The following is a 16973-nucleotide window of genomic DNA, read 5'->3' on the forward strand; positions in this document are numbered from 1 at the left end:
CTCCCCCCGCTCTCCATATCATCCATCCTTTCTAATGGAAGCACTGAATTTTAGCTACAATCCTAGCTTCCTAAAGTAATATTATATTTCTCATGTAAAAGATTAAGTTCAAAATCAGTAGCCTTCTTCATCCCTTCTGCATTCTTGCTGACGAAAATGCAAAAATCATGGTTACAGTTTGAGCATACATCTTGAAGCCCACATTATTGAGGATGGCAGAACAAAAGGACAAAAGCAAGCTACTCTGTGGTACCCTGGACCTGCAAACTAGTTCTGGTCCATTTAACTGTTGACTGCATTTATGTGAGATAGAAAGAAAAAACTTCTATCTTGTTTAAACCACTGTTATTTTCCATTTTGTCAGCATCAGCCAAATTACAGAATACAGTAGTCCTCCCTTACACATAGTTTCCTTTTCCAGTTTCATTACCCACCGTCAACCATGGTCAGAAGGCCAAGTGTAGCCTAACATACTGTAGCACCAAAGCCTATGTCGTTCACCGCACTTCACCTCATCACATAGGCATTTTATCATCTCACATCATCACAAGGTATTTCGATAGAGACCATATTAACCTCTTATTGCACTATATTGTTATGATTGTTCTATTTTATCATTAGTTGTTGTTCATGTCTTACTGTGCCTAATTTATAAACTAAACTTTATCACAGGCATAGATATATAGGAAAAAACACACACGGGGTTTGGTACAATCTCTGGTTTCAGGAATCCACTGGGGGTTTTGGAATGCATCCCCCACAGATAAGGGAGGACCACTGTAATGTACTAACTGATATCTAGGTTGGCCCCTTAAAATGGGCTCACAGCCCAACTCCACAGCTTCCAAGTAAGGGAGGTAGCATAGTAATGTTAAAAGCATAGATGGCCTGGGTTTAAATAGCAACTCTACCACTTAACAGCCAGATAAGCGAGCAAATAAGCAAACTGGGCAAATAATTTAATCTCTGTGGGGGAAAAATGAGAAATATTTACTGATTTTTAATGGTTCTTATCTACTCAAATTCTTTTTTGTACTGAAAAGCTTTATACTGTTATTTATATTCAGACATACCTTTCACTAAGCTTACTCCTAATTCACCATTGTGGTTGTTCCTGCTGTGAAACAGGTATCTTTTTTTCATTAACCCTTTCAACTGCACACACACAAAAATAAAATAAAATAAACTGAGTACTATAAATTAATCTATTGTAAATGTTTTGATTAGTTCTTTTTTTATTTTAGGTAGAGTCACACTAAATACAATGATCTTACTTCTTCCTTTCTAATATGCAATTTTGATTATTTCAATTTGACTTAATTGGCAAAAATAATAACAATAGAAATAATAGAAATAATAAAAGAATAATAATGCAACAGTTACCATCTTTTATTCTAGATTTTAAAGGGAATCCTCTAATGCTTAATGATTTATAACACTGACTGCTGGTAGGAAGCATGAATGAATTATTTAATAAGGTAAAAAAGTTTCCACTTAGTTTCATTTTTAGATGTTTTTATTAGAAATTAACGTTTTTTATTCACTTTTTGCTATATATATTAAAATAGATGACCATAATGACAAATAACAGGCACCATTCTAAGGGTTCCAAATACATTCATTCACTCATTGAATCATCTACACAATCCAGTTGAGTATTTTATTAGCCCCATTTTACAGAGGAGGAAAGACACAAGGGAGGTTAAGTAATGTGCCCAAAGTCACACAGCTTGAAAGTGAAAGCTCCATGTGGCTCCAAAATTCACTCTCTTAAACACTACTCTATATTGTTTCCCTGTATCTATATGTTACTTCTTTTTCTTGCCTGGATTACTACAATACTCCAGCTAACAGTGGAAGCTGGGAGACAATCTAAGTGGCTACTGCTGTTGGAGTGATACTGGATTCACTAAGGTAGTAGTAATGGAGATGGACAGAAAAGAGCGATCTGGCTGAAGATAGAGCTAATGAGACTTGTAATGAATTGGATGTGGGGCAGGAGGGAAAGAGAGTAACCAATGATGCTGACTAGGTTTTGTGGCCTACCCATTAGCAAATATTTAGAACTCTGCTTCCTATGTTTTATGTTAATTTTATTTATGTTCCTTACTTTTCTATTTCCCTTCATTCTTCCTAATTTATGCTTTCCCATAGTATTTCACTTCATTAAATCCTTTTTGGAACAAGATAAGATAGGAACTTTTTCACAGTACTTAAGATTTATTTTATATTCATGTTCAGTATTATTCTGTTTGGAGTTTTTTCTCTATCTGTTCTAATTTTTTTTAGTTTTTTATTTAACTTCAATTTAGTTAACACAGAGTGTATTATTAGTTTCAGGGGTAGAATTTAGTGATTCATCACTTGCATTAACATCAAGTGCCCTCCTTAATGCCCATCACCCTATCTATTCTAATTTTTAAATTAAGATCTTAATTGGCTTACAATGAAGGAACGTTAACTGAATGTAACCCTATTATTTGTTTTCAATCACAGGCACAACTTATGATCAACATGGAAACTAGAAAAGAAAAGTGTGAGGCAGAAAAAAAAAAACCCAAAAAAGTCCTCATTCCCACAATCCAGAAACAACCAATGTAAATACTTTTTTCCATGCATAGGCATCATTTAAATTTTTGAAATCAAACTGTCTAGACAGTTTTACATCATTCCCTAGTGCTATTGAAAGGTCTTATTAAACACATTCAATGCCTGCATAGTATTTTATGACTACACAACAATTTACTTGTCTTTCCTCCTGTTACATGTATTCACATTATTTCTAATTATTCTAATACTTCACACATGTCTGTTATTCTCAAACATTTTTAGACATGGAAACTTTCTGACAAGAGAAAGCTCTGAGCATGCCCAACATAGCACAAACCTAACATTTTTTTTGACAAATTATAAAATTTATTTATATTTTGCCTTCAAAAGCCAGAATAAATTTCACTTTCTGGAAAGTCAGCTTATTAGAAATACATGAAGTGCACTTAAGACAAGAAGTCAGTTTCCTGGTACCACCAGTGACATGGACATGCTCTCATCAGTTCCCTCAAATAAAAACAGATAGGAGATCCAGTGCCCCAAGCCACCACTCCCATGGAACACTTTCTAAAATCATTATTATAAATAGTACTGTGATAAACATTTTCGGGCATAAAGCTTTTTCCAAATTTTCTCAGGTTAGAATCCCAGAAGAAATATTACTGAGATTAAAGGAAATAAGATTTTTAAGGCTCTCAATACTTAGATATATAGTTTCAATAATAAAAACAACTGTCAGAGCTACTGGCTCAACTCCTAGACTATTTCCTCATTCATAGTCCTTCACAGACCATGATGGTCATGATTTAATAGGTATAATTCAAGATAAGCAGAAAAAGATCTAAAAATGGCTCTGATACAAAAGGTTAGGAGCTTACCATCTCTTTCACGTCTTTCTCAAAAACAACTAACAGTAACACCTCTAAAGACAATCAACCACCACGTATTATGGAAGAAATATTTTTTGCAAAATAATAATCAAAATGAATGTTACTTCTAAGTTATTTGGGAGAAAGAATATTCTTATAAGTCTTGTGTGAAAGCAAAGTGGCTTCGCTATCACAGAGAAACAAGGCAGCAACACCATATAATTCTTTTTGAGAAATGTTATTTTGTAAGCAATATCCCAAGTCCTTAAATATCCATGATACATGATACAGACCAAAACGTACAAAAGTACCCTAATATAGTTAACCTATTTAAGTAAGCAGCCACAGCAGACAGGGAAGTGGTAGTGCAACAGGTGAACTGGGAAGAGGCTTACTGTGGAGCCTTTTGTTACAACACAGACTACAGGTATTGGGGCAGGATCCACCCCAGGCCTACTGAATCCATCTTCAGATTACAAAGCCTAAGCATATGTATTTTTTAATTGTACCAAAGATGATTCTTACATTCTAAGAACCACTGGGTTAAAAAAAAAAGTTATTTTAAAAATATTTTTCCATTAATTTCAATAATACTTACTGAAATATTCAGCCAGTCAAGTATGTGAGCTTGGCTGCTTTCCTCCTAAATAGAATGTCTTTCTAAAAAGCCATAGTGCTTTGCAAGTTTCTGAGCAACAAAATAATCAAATTGTATTCAGGAATCCTCAGATGGAGTCCTACCTGCTGTGGTGGTTTATTTTCCCTCATTTAGGGAATGAGTACTATTATTTGCAATATGACTTGTGTTACAAACAGTTTAATCTTAAAGCAGTGAGGAAAAGGGATTGAACAGAGGATCCTAAAGGCAAAGAGACAAGCTAAGTGGCTTCAGCAAAAGTTTAAGTGGGAGAAAATAAAAGCCTGAGTTTGATCTTAGAAGTTGAATTTAGAATACTGTTGGAGCTTAAATGTGGACATGTTTCATGAGTCATTAGAAAGCTGGATCTGAAGTGCAAAGGAGATGGGGCAATGCTTCCAGCTGCTCTCAGTGAATAGGAGTCATGAGGACAAGAAGATGTAGGAACTCCAACCAGGCCAAACATGAAATGACAAGGCAAGCAAGGACGGATCCTCAGGGAATACTTATGGGTGGGGAAAGGTGAGGAAATATGAAATAGTAAGAGACTCTAGCAGAAATGTAAGCACCATCGGAGCAGGGATTTGTTGGCTTTATTCATTGCCATGTCCCCAACACCTGGAAAGTACCTGACTCATAAAAAGTGCTAAATAAATAGCTATTGAATAAACAAAGAGAGAGGCAGCAAACCAATAGTATAAATAAATGGCAGAGAGTTTCAAGAAAGAAGAAATCAACATTGTCCAATATTGCAGAAGTACAGAATGAGAACAGAGAAAAGGCCTTTGGATTTGGATATTTTGATTTTGTCAGTGAGGATCTCTGGGAGGACAGTTTCAGTGAAATCATAAGGGCAAAATCTGACAAAGATTTCAGGAGAAAATGTGGTGACAAAGCAGAGGTGGCAATACAGATACTGCTTTTGAAACAGTGGCGAGAAAGAGGAAACTGGACAGTAGCTTGAAGGGAAAACTGAATTAAAGGAAGATTTTAGTATATTTGCAAGCTTAAAGCCAAGAGCTAGTAAAAAGGAAAAGGCTGAAAACACAAAAGGAAACAAAAGGCACAAAAGATTCGCAGTGATGAAATGAAGCATGGGAGAAAAAAGGAGAGGAAATCAAGGAGAGGAGGGACAATTCTGATATATCCCAAATTGTAAAAATATAGCTAGCATTCTGATTTATAAAACAATCTCCTATAATTTTGCTTAGCATTACCCCAAACTGATTGCCCGAAAGAACTAAATTCAGTTTCTGAATCAACAAAGAATTACTAGGCCTAAGTCTAACCAACCATAAAAACAAGATTCCTTCAAAGGCCAGAAGCATTTGAACTCAGTGTTGACACAAAGGCCAAACACTGCTATGCAAATAAACTATAATAAATCATACCAATTTGTCTGTCTAGATCCCACAACATTCATGTTCAAGATGGTAATGGCAGATTTCCCTTGCCTATGATCCCTGACTCCAGAAGGCTGCCAATATCCCACATATCAAATACAAGTATAGAAAAGTTTTTACTCAGAACCTAAAAAAACAGCCTAAGGTTGCCACCCCTCTACTACTATAAAGCCACAGTCTAAAAACTGAAGGACTCCATTCAAGGCCAATGTAATTTATCCAGTCTAAGAAGGCCACTGCAAAGCCACATTCACAACATTTCCAAATTTCCAAACTGTCGGCTTCACCCACCATCTCTGCCCTAGCCCTGGAAATGCTGGTTGTGATACACATCCAAAAGAGGGACAAGGAGAATTGGAACAGACATAAGAAATCCCCCACTCCTGTTTTGTCTCCCTTCCAAAGTTTTAGTTAGTCCATTAACAATGCTCATAAACTCTGAATTATCAATTAATGCACACTTTAAAATTAAGGCTGTTATGGGAACACTCAACAACCTTGCATTGCATATTATTTTATCAGCATTTTCTTTTACTATGTAAACAAAAAAGGGCACACCCATAAAAAGACTTAACAATTTTCTTTCAAAAGACTCAATGCATATAATCTTATTTAAAAAACAAAAACAAAAACAGATAACAGGGGCGCCTGAGTGGCTACGTCAGTTAAGCATCTGACTCTTGATTTCTGCTCAGGTCATGATCTCAGGGATCGAGCCTCAGACTCCCCGCTCAGCCAGAGACTGCTTCTCCCTCTCTCTCTGCCCTCCCCCCCACCCCATGCTTGCCTTCTCTCTCTCAAACACTCTCTCCCTTTCTCTCGAATAAAATCTTGAAAACAAAAACAGAAAACAAACAAAAATACACCCAAAAAACTGTTATTCAGTCTCCTGAAATGCTTCAATTACAGCCATGAAAGGCTAAAGCTTACAAACGAGCTTCCGAGTCCCATACCCAAGCATATTTTTACTTGTCTACATAGCTGCACTTTGGGTTTACTCACACTTAGTTCCATGTCAAAGGTCTGATCTTCTTTATCAACTTTCTATTCTAGGCAAGTTGATTTTTGCATCATCTGAAATCTAATCTTGTAAATTGTGCCTTTGTTCCTGCCATTTACCCTTCATAGACAGGATGTGGCCTACCCCCACCATGCTCATCAAAATGTAACCCTCTACGTGGCTCATCTGAATTCCACGCCCTCCAGAAAGCTGCTCTTCCGTGTACTGATGTTGGATTTGATCTCATCAGTCTCATCTTTCCACTTATCCCTAATAAGAAAACTCAGCCATGCACTAATCACATGACATTTCACCACCATAACATGTACTTGCATACATCTGAGCCTTTACTATAGCAATTTTCCGCCTGCTCACAAAACCCTTCTTTTTTTCCATTCTCTGTTCCCCAGCCTCTTGTCAGCTTTGCAAACCTGTATTAATCAGTTCAGGCTACCTTAAAAAAATACCACAAATTAGATGGCTAATCATCAGAAATTTATTTTCTCACAGTTCTGGAGGCTAGAATATAAGATCAAGGTAATTTGGTCTGTGTTGAGAGCTTTCTTCCTGGAATGTAGATGCCCACCTTCTTGCTTTGTTATATGCAGACCTGGCTCTTGTAAACACACTAAACCAGTAAGATCAGGGTCCACCCTTATGACCTAATTTAACCTTAATTACTTCCAAAGAGTCTCATGTCCAGATGCAGCCAAACTGGGGGTTAGGGCTTCCAACATAAGAATTTTGAGGGCACACAACATTCACTCACAATATTCTCACATTTCATGATCAACCTACATTATTATCTACTTCGTGAACTACCCAAAATAATTAAGTACATCTCATGTCCATAGCATGTTGTGACCTAGATGTGAGCTGCTTCTTACTTCTGATTTATCCATATGTGCTTGAAAAGAAAATATTAGATAAGGGTTCTACATATGTTCAGTAGGAAAAAACATATGCATTTGTATTGTTCACTACTACTATACTCTTACTGTTGTCGTAACAATTTCTGAATCTCCCCTTATGATTGTAGATTTGTCTCTTCCTCATAAATTCTGTCAATTTTTGTTTTAAATATATTGTGTTAAATTCAGAGGTTAAGGAATGCCAAATTTTCCTGGAGGATAAATTGTTCCCTTTACCGTTAAGTAATGACACTCATTTAGCTAATTAGACTAATTAGGACTTAAAGATTATTTTGTCTTAAGTTAATTTTATAAGATTAATCAGTTATCTTTCACTTAGCATTTTCCCGGTACTTTTTATTCCTCTTTCTTTCAACCTTTCAGGTCATTAGATTTTAGGCGTATTACTCATAAACAGAATATATCTGAATTTTTAAATCTAATCTGAGAATTTCAAGCAGCAAGTCCACTTAGATCTATTGTAAATACTGATATATCTGTATTCATGCCTACCACCTTATTTTTTTTAATCTCTATTTGCCAAGATTTTCCTCTACTTCTTTTTTCTCCTTTTCTGTCTTTTACTGGAATGACTGAGTTTTCTTCAATGGCATATTAAGAATATTGCAGTGGAAGTGGTGCACACAATAAGGGGGTGCATTTTCTGTAAAGAACGTTAAAACAGGGGTGCCCGGGTACTCAGTTGGTTAAGTGTCTGCCTTCGGCTGAGGTCATGACCCTGGAGTCCCGGGACTGAGCCCTGCATCAGGCTCCCTGCCCAGCGAGGAGTCTGCTTCTCCCTCTGCCCTTCACCCTGCTTGTGCTCTCTCTCCACTCTCTCAAATAAATAAATAAAATAAAATAAAATAAAAAAAGCCTTAAAACAATAATAAAATCAACCAAAGATGAGTCTGTTTTTCATTACCACCATTTGCTGGCAATTCTAAAAATGTCAGATTAGAAATTTGTTTTCACTATGATTAGTGTTGAGTTTTGATAATATACATGTAAGCTTCAAACTGGCATATTTTTATTCTTTCAATAAACATTGTATTCTTCCTGAAGTTAATTTACAGAACTCCCAGTTACACAGTCTACACCGCATACGTGCACAGACGTACTCTGATAGGTGTTTACAAATCATGTTTTGAGAGGTTCAGAATCATTCAAGCTTACTTCAAGGGTAGTTTCGTATCTCCAGTCCTTGTTGTACCACACATTTCTGCATTTAAACAGCAGATCCAAAACAAACCAAATATTAAAGAAGCAATACTTGAGTATCTCCCATTCTGTTAATCCTTGAATGTCATTCTTTGACAAAAAACAAAAGATGGAAGACTAGGCTGGCAGAAGAATTCAAAAGGGCAACCAACGTTTGAATACCTGAATTGTTTTCACCAAAAACATTCTAAAGCGCATCATTTGATGACAAGATTTACCAAAATCTAGCCATTTTCTGATTTTTACCAAATATATTACAAAATGATATTTTCCTAGAAAAGACATTTTAGTGAAAACAGGTATTTTTTAAAAGCCACTAGAATTGATATCAAAATTTAAAAAAGAAATGGTCAACACTGCAATTTCAGGAAATCTATTATGAAACAAGATTCTTTTTTTTAAGATTTTATTTATTTATTTAAGAGACAGAGAGAGTGAGCAAGAGAGAGAGCACAAGCCGAGGGAGAGGCAGAGGGAGAAACAGATTCCCCACTGAGCAGGGAGACCGATGCAGGGCTCGACCCCAGGATGCTGGGATCATCACTTGAGCTGAAGGCAGACCCTTAACTGACTGACCCACCCAGGTGCCCCATGAAACAAGATTTTTAATGAAACTACCAAATTTATCCTTATGTGCCTCTTTTTTAAATTTCAAATACATGTGCACACACACACATGTACACAGGTGTGTGTACACACATACACACACATACACACATCTCATGTTTCATGTGAAAAAAAATTTTCAAAATTAAAATTAAAAGGGGTGCCTGGGTGGCACAGCGGTTGGGCATCTGCCTTCGGCTCAGGGCGTGATCCCGGCGTTATGGGATCGAGCCCCACATCAGGCTCTTCCGCTATGAGCCTGCTTCTTCCTCTCCCACTCCCCCTGCTTGTGTTCCCTCTCTCGCTGGCTGTCTCTATCTCTGTCGAATAAATAAATAAAACCTTTAAAAAAAAAAATTAAAATTAAAAGCTTTCTTTGGGGACGCCTGGGTGGCTCAGTCAGTTAAGCCACTGCCTTCGGCTCGGTCATAATCCCAGAGTCCTCGGATCGGATCGAGTCCCAAGTCCCGTATCAGGCTCCTTGCTCAGCAGGGAGCCTGCTTCTCCCTCTGCCTGCCACTCCCCCTGCTTTGTGCTCTCTCTCTCTCACGCACTCTCTCTCTGACAAATAAATAAAATCCTAAAAAATAATAATAATAATAAAAGCTTTCTTTGATCAGGGGCGCCTGGGTGACTCGGTTAAGCGCCAGACTCTTCGTTTCCGCTCAGGTCATGATCTCAGGGTGATGAGATCAAGCCCTATGTTGGGCTCCGCCCTCAGCATGGACCCAGCTTGAGATTCTTTCTCCCTCCCCTTCCACTCCTCCCCCTGTTAACATGCTCGCTCTCTCTCCAAAATAAATAAATAAAAATCTTTAAAAAGCTCTCCTTGATTAACTACTAATTAACATAGATTGATAAATTTGGTATACTGGTATTGAACAAGAATATGCAGAGAATGCCCATTTTGTGAAGTCACTGACAGATTTGCAAAAGCTGTTTCTTTTCTGATCATTATTTGTTTATCTTATAATATTACTGAAAATAATTTATCACAGAGGAGGATGGTATTAAAAATTGACCCACTCTGGTGTCAAATACACAAAGTATACCAATGGTTTTCTTTATGTTTTCTTTTACTATTTTGAGGTTATACAATTTATTTCTATTCTTTGGGCAATTACTCTTAAAATTATAACTTGCATACTAAACTTGCATACTATAGTATAACTTGCATACTAAACTCTTAAAATTATAACTTGCATACTAAACTATCTGAAGTTAATTAATAGCTCTAGCCTCTTCCCAAATAATACAAGGACTTCAAACAGAATGAACTGAGTCCACTGTCCTATCTTCCACGTTATTGCTCACAATAATTTTAGATTCACTTTGTTTTTAAATCCCCCTAAGTAGGTGCCCTAGGGGCACCTGGGTGGCTCAGTTGGTTAAGCAGCTGCCTTCGACTCAGGTCATGATTTCGTGGGTCCTGGGATGGAGCCCCATGTGGGGCTCCCTGCTCAGTGGGGAGTCTGCTTCTCCCTCTGCCCCTCCCCCTACTGAGGCACACAAGCTCGCTCTCACTCTCTCTCTAATAAATAAAATCTTTTTTAAAAAGCCCCCTAAATTTATTCATTACCATTATTTATACTCAATGCTTATGTAGATTTAACAAAATGTCTATTAATTAACTCCTTTTTTTTCAGACATTGCTTCCTGCTGCCCATTTATTATTTCTGGGTTATAGTTCCTTGTTCTTGAAGTACATCCTTTAGAGTTCTTTCAACAAGGGCTATCAGTAGTAAACCCAAAACTGTTCTTTATTTGCTCTCACTTATGAATAACAGTTAGTAGGGAACTGATCCCTACACTACTCCAATGAATTGTTACATTACTACTGAAATACTTACTTCCTCCTCCTCTGAATCGCCATCATCATCATCATCATCTTCTACTTCTTCGTAAAGAGGTGGAGGTAAAGGACCGAGGATATCTTCCTCCATATGATTACTTGGTTCTTGCATCATTTTAAGGGGTAATGGAGGGCCAATTAACTCATCATCGGAAGAATCAGAACTCTCTTCACTCTCACTGCTGCTTGTATCCCTGAATACAGAATACAGAAAATACAGAAACAGAAACTCTTTGCCTCTGGTGCAATAAAAAACACACTCTAGAGATATACTGATTTCCCAGGAAACCCTGCCTCTCCTTTTAACAACTGAGTTTTTATTTTAATTAATTAGTGTGTAATTTGTTAAAATTTGTAATTCAAACATTAAAGGTATAACTCAGATATTACTTTATCTTAAGAAAGTAAAAAGTTTCATTTATCTACTTATCTTAACCTAAACATAAATTAAAGTCACAACAATTATATGTTAGAGGCCCATTAGGGCATCCTCACTCATAAAGAGCCAACAGAACTGAAACGTGGAGGAAAAACTACAAAATAGTACATCCATAAGAAAGAAAACCCCCAAGATAACCAATGCTTCTGTTCACTATATCTGAATCCAATCACTGTTTACCACAGGAGCATATAAAGCCAGCCATGTAAGAAAGTTAATATTACTTCCCAAACATTTCAATATATTTTCTGAAATACAAATTATTTCTCAGTTTTAATTCAAGTTTGCTGAGTTGCTAAAATGTTGTATGTAGCATCCTTGGATTCTAAAACTATCTTACTCTAGACAGTATTGTACTGATTCTCAACTGTTTTTCTACCCAGCACATCTGTGAACTGTTACACACTTTCATTAAGGTCTTTATCACAAACCTCTAGGCATTCTGAAAGTCACCACCATCCACCATCCCTCCTACCCTATCTGAAAGGGATGAGAATTATGTTCCTAATTACATCAATTAATACATCGAATATTTTCTAAAACTCAAAGTCATTGCCCTCTACTAAAATATTTCTAGTATGTAAGTTCCATGAAAGCAGAAATTTCTTTCTGTTGTATTCATTGCTGTCTCTAGCACCTAAATGATGCCTGACATATAATAGGCATTCAATACCCACTGAAGAAAAAAAATGGAATTTTTCTTTTTATTTTCATCTAAATTCAATACTGAAGGGAATACATACTTACATACATGTTATCCATATACAAAGGTTCCTACCTTTGTTTGGACCAAGCAAACCTCCACAAAGAGAATTTCTCTTTGTTTTTGCAATGGTTTAGCTCACTGTGCTGCAGCCCCACAGGCCTTCTTTCAAACTCAATAGGTTAAGCTTGGTCCAGCATGAGGGTCTTTGCCCTTGCAGTTCCCTCTGCTGGAACTGACTGTTGAGTGGCCTCCTTCTCTTCATTCAGGTCTTGGCAAATATCACCTCCTCAAAGAGGCCTTATGCACCCCCTTTCTAAACTTTCTCAAACACACCCCTATCAGTCACCATTATCTTCATTATCTTACTCTGATTATCTTTATCACATACCTCACTAAACTATCTTATTTGATTGGTTACTCAGTTGTTTATAATCTGTTATCCGTCTCCTCAGATACCCCACAACAATGAGCTCAGAGATCTCATCTGACTTGCTAATTGCTGTAGCCCCAATGCCTAAAGCAGTGCCTAACCCACAACAGATGTTCAATAAATAACAGTTGAATGACCGCATAGATTTTTACTAAAGTACTCATACTCCAAAATTTTCCCCCTTGTCATTAAGTCACAAATTCCCAACTATACTAGTTTAGAAATCACAGACTTTCTTAATGCAAACTTTTCAGAGCACAGAGAGCTCTAAACTAAACTATTAATCCTTAGCACCTATGCTTTAAATGAGTTAACTAGTTCAGAAGCAAGCACTGGAGAACTAATGATCAAGTTGATTTCATGGCTGATTATACAGTCCTAATACTGACACGAAACTGGATGGAATGTATCAGCTTCTATGCAGCTTCTAGTTCCATTTCTGTCTTTTCACTTCTAATGCACACAAGTCAAAAAAATAAACAATTTTTAACATATTTTCAACTTCTGAAAAACAAAGTCCATGAAATTATGTCCAAAAATGTCTGTGACAGAAAACAGAACACATTCCATGTTTAAAATACGCTTTAATTCAATGTGGTACCAAAATATGACCCAGAGCCTGAGAAACAACATGTATCTGAGGAGAAAACAGAGGAGTCAAAACCTCTTATTTTTCTCAGCTTACTTTTTATTTTTTTAAGATTTTATTTATTTGAGAAAGAGAGAGAGAAAGCAGAAGCAGGGGAGCAGCAGCGGGAGAGGGTCAGGCCGACTCCCTGCTGAGCAGGGAGCCTGACATGGAGCTCGATCCCAGGAACCCAGGATCATGACCTGAGCTGAAGGCAGATGCTAAACTGACTGAGCTGCCCAGGCGCCCCTCCGCTGACTTTTCAAAAGAGAGTTTAGCTAAGCATTAAATATGTAATTATACAATTTCAATACAGAAATTAATTCATAAACAAAATTCAGTGTTTCTGGTACTAATTTCTTCTTTTATTATTTATTTATTCATTTGACACAGAGAGAAAGAGAGAGAGAGAGCAGAAGCAAGAGGAGCAGCAGAGAGAGGGAGAAAGAGAAGTAGGCTCCCTGCTGAGCAGGGAGCCCAACTCGGGGCTCAATCCCAAGACCCCAGGATCATGACCTAAGCCGAAGGCAGACATCCAACTGAGCCACCCAGGTGCCCTTGGTACGAATTTCTTTAAAGGAAATGCAAATGTCTAAATGATTCCTTCCTTTAGATTTGGAGTATATCAGTATTTATCCTATATTTCATAGAATAAATGACATATTTCTTTCCAGTATTTGATGTTTAAGTGGTAACTTCCATCCATACACTATTTCTTTAAAGCCAATAAAATTGGTAGTCTTAGATGGACTTCCTCTACACCAAATTTTAACAACACTGTAGATTTCTTTTTAATTATCTGTATGCTTTGTGGGAGTGCCTGGCTGGCTCAGTTGGTGCAACATGCAACTCTTGATCTCAGGGTTGTGGGTTCAAGCCCCACACTGGGTGTAGACATTACTTAAGAAAATAAAATCTCAGGATGCCTGAGTGGCTCAGTCAGTTAAGTGTCTGCCTTCAACTCAGGTCATGATTCCAGTGTCCTGGGATCGAGTCCCACATCAGGCTCCCTGCTCAGCGGGGACCCTGCTTCTCCCTGCTGCTCCCCCTTCTTGTGCTCTCTCTCTCTGACAAATAAATAATATCTTAAAAAAAAAAAAAAAGAAGAAGAAAAAAAGTTATTTGTATGCTTTGTGAAACAGATTCTTAATATGCTACAAAGGAAAAAAACTAACCTGAAACTTATTTAAAATACATAGGACTGGATGAAATACAGCCAAGAGAGAAGAGGAATTCCAGAACCAAATTCAAATTATAAGAAATAATTTATATAAAACAAGTATGCATTTAAAGATAGTGAAGAAGATGATCACCATGTAATGACTGCTGAGCATCCATAAAATAAAAAAGAGAACTATCCTGGAATCATACCTTACATTCCACATTGGAATCACCAAGATAAGCCAAAAGCCACACCAAAAAAAAAAAAAAAAGTTGGACTCCTACCTCACACCATATGCAAAATTAACTCAAAATGAATCAATGACCAAAATATAAGAGCTAAAACCATAAAACTCTTGGTGCACCTGGGTGGCTCAATCAGTTAAGCATCTGCCTTTGATTCAGGTCTTGATCCCAGGCTGCTGGAATCTAGCCCCACATCGGGCTCTCTATTTTGTGGGTCATCTGCTTCTCCCTCTCCCTGCCATTCTGCCTGCTTGTGCTCTCTCTCGCTCTCTCTGTCAAATAAATAAACTCTTTTAAAAAAATTAAATAAAACTATAAAGCTCTTAAAAGGAAACAATGGGAAATCCTCACAATCTATACTTCAGCAATGAATTCTTACATATGGTACCAAAAGCATAAGCAACAAAAAGAAAAAATATGTAAGTTGGACTTCATCAAAATTAAAAACTTTAATGCATCAAAGTACATTATTAAGAAAGTGAAAAGACAGGGGTGCTGGCTGGCTCAGTTGGTAGAGAATGTTTCTCTTAATCTTGGGGGTTGTGAGTTCAAGCCCCACATGTGGCATAGAGTTTACTTTAAAAAAATATTTAAGGAAGTGAAAAGACAGGACGTCTGGATGGCTCAGTCGGTTATGCATCTGCCTTCGGCTCAGGTCATGATCTCAGGGTCCTGGGATCAAGTCCCCACATCGGGCTCCTTGCTCATCAGGGAGACTGCTTCTCCCTCTGCCTGCCGCTCCCCCTGCTTGTGTGCTCTCTCTCTTTCTCTCTGACAAATAAAAAAATCTTAAATAAAAAAGTGAAAAGACAATCTACAGAAGAGGAGAAAATATCTGTAAATCATATACAGAATAAGTTTAATAACCAGAATATATAAAGAACTCCTATAATTTAACAACAGAAAGACAAACAATCCAACTTAACAATGATTACCAGACTTCGTTATTTCTCCAAAGAATATATGTAAATGGCCAATAAACACAACAAAAGATGCTCAACATCATTAGATATTAGGGAAATGAAAATAAAAACTACAATGAGATACTACTTCATACCTACTGGGATGACTACAACAAAAACATAACAAAATGGAAAATAACTAAAGGCAAGAATGTGAAAAAACTGGAATCCTCATACATTGCTAAGAATGTAAAAGGGTGCGATCGCTGTGTAACAGTTTGACAATTCCTCAAAAAGAAAGTTAAACATAAAATTACCATATGACCCATAAATTCCACTCCTAAGTATATACTCAAAAGAATTAAAAACAAAGACTCAAAAACATATGCTTGTACGCTAATGTGCATTGCATTCACAGTATTCAAAAGGTGAAAACAATCCAAACGTTCATCAACAAATGAATGGATAAACAAATTGTGGTATACATACACTGGAACACTATTCAGTCACTTAAAGGAATGAAGATCTGATAAAACACAAACCTTGAAAACATCTTACAAAGTGAAAGAAGCCAGGGGTGCCTGGGTGGCTCAGTCGGTTAAGTGACTGCCTTTGGCTCAGCTAATGATCCCAGGGTCCTGGGATCAAGCCCTGCGTCTGGCTCCCTGCTCCGCAGGGAGCCTACTTCTCCCTCTCCCTCTGGCCCACTTGTGCTCTCACTCACTCTCAAATAAATAAAATCTTTAACAAAGTGAAAGAAGCCAGACACAAAAGTTACGATTTAGAAATATGAAGGTAAATAAAAGATGAAAAACAAAAACTTTTAAATAGTTTTCTCTGGGAAGCAAGAACTATGAACAGGGAAAAACGAAGCTTTATAATGTTTGATTTTGTAATGTGTATAAATTACTTCAATAAAAATATAAAAGATCAGTGGTTGCTAGGAGTCAGGAGAAGGCAGGAGTGAATAGGCAGAGCACATAGGATATTTAGGACGCTGAAACTACTCTGAATGATACTATAATGATGGCTACAAGTCATTACATATTTGTCCAAACCCACAGACTTAACATCAAAGAGTGAACCGTCACGTAAACTACGGATACTGAGTGATGATGACATGTCAGCACAGGCTCATCAATTGTAACAAATGTACCACTCTGGTGGAGGACACTGAAAATAAAGGAGGCTATGAATGCAGGAGGGCAGGAGGTATATGGAAAAAACCTCTGTTCCTTCTGCTCAATTTTGCTATGAGCCTAAAACTGATCTAAAAAATGAAGTCTATTAAATAAAATTTTTCAAAAATCAAAAATAAAGGGGCTGGGAAAATTGATTGCCCATATGAAGAAAAAAATAAAACTGGATGACAACTTCACCATTATCCACAAAAAGCAATTCTACATTGATTA

General features: G+C 37.0%; 1 protein-coding gene across 2 annotated transcripts in view; it reads right to left on the bottom strand.

Moving 5' to 3' along the window:
- Window positions 1-16973, bottom strand: part of WDR70 (WD repeat domain 70) — a 290352-nt gene that overhangs the window by 255046 nt on the left and 18333 nt on the right. For both annotated transcript variants that reach the window (XM_045787291.2, XM_087867918.1), the window contains exon 5: window positions 11048-11243. In XM_045787291.2, coding sequence (XP_045643247.1) covers window positions 11048-11243 — 196 coding nt within the window. The remainder of the gene's footprint in view (window positions 1-11047; window positions 11244-16973) is intronic.

This window comes from Ursus americanus, chromosome 15 (genome assembly GCF_024610735.1).
Source record: "Ursus americanus isolate L20-20 chromosome 15, mUrsAme1.1.p, whole genome shotgun sequence".
NCBI classification, from domain to species: Eukaryota; Metazoa; Chordata; class Mammalia; order Carnivora; family Ursidae; genus Ursus; species Ursus americanus.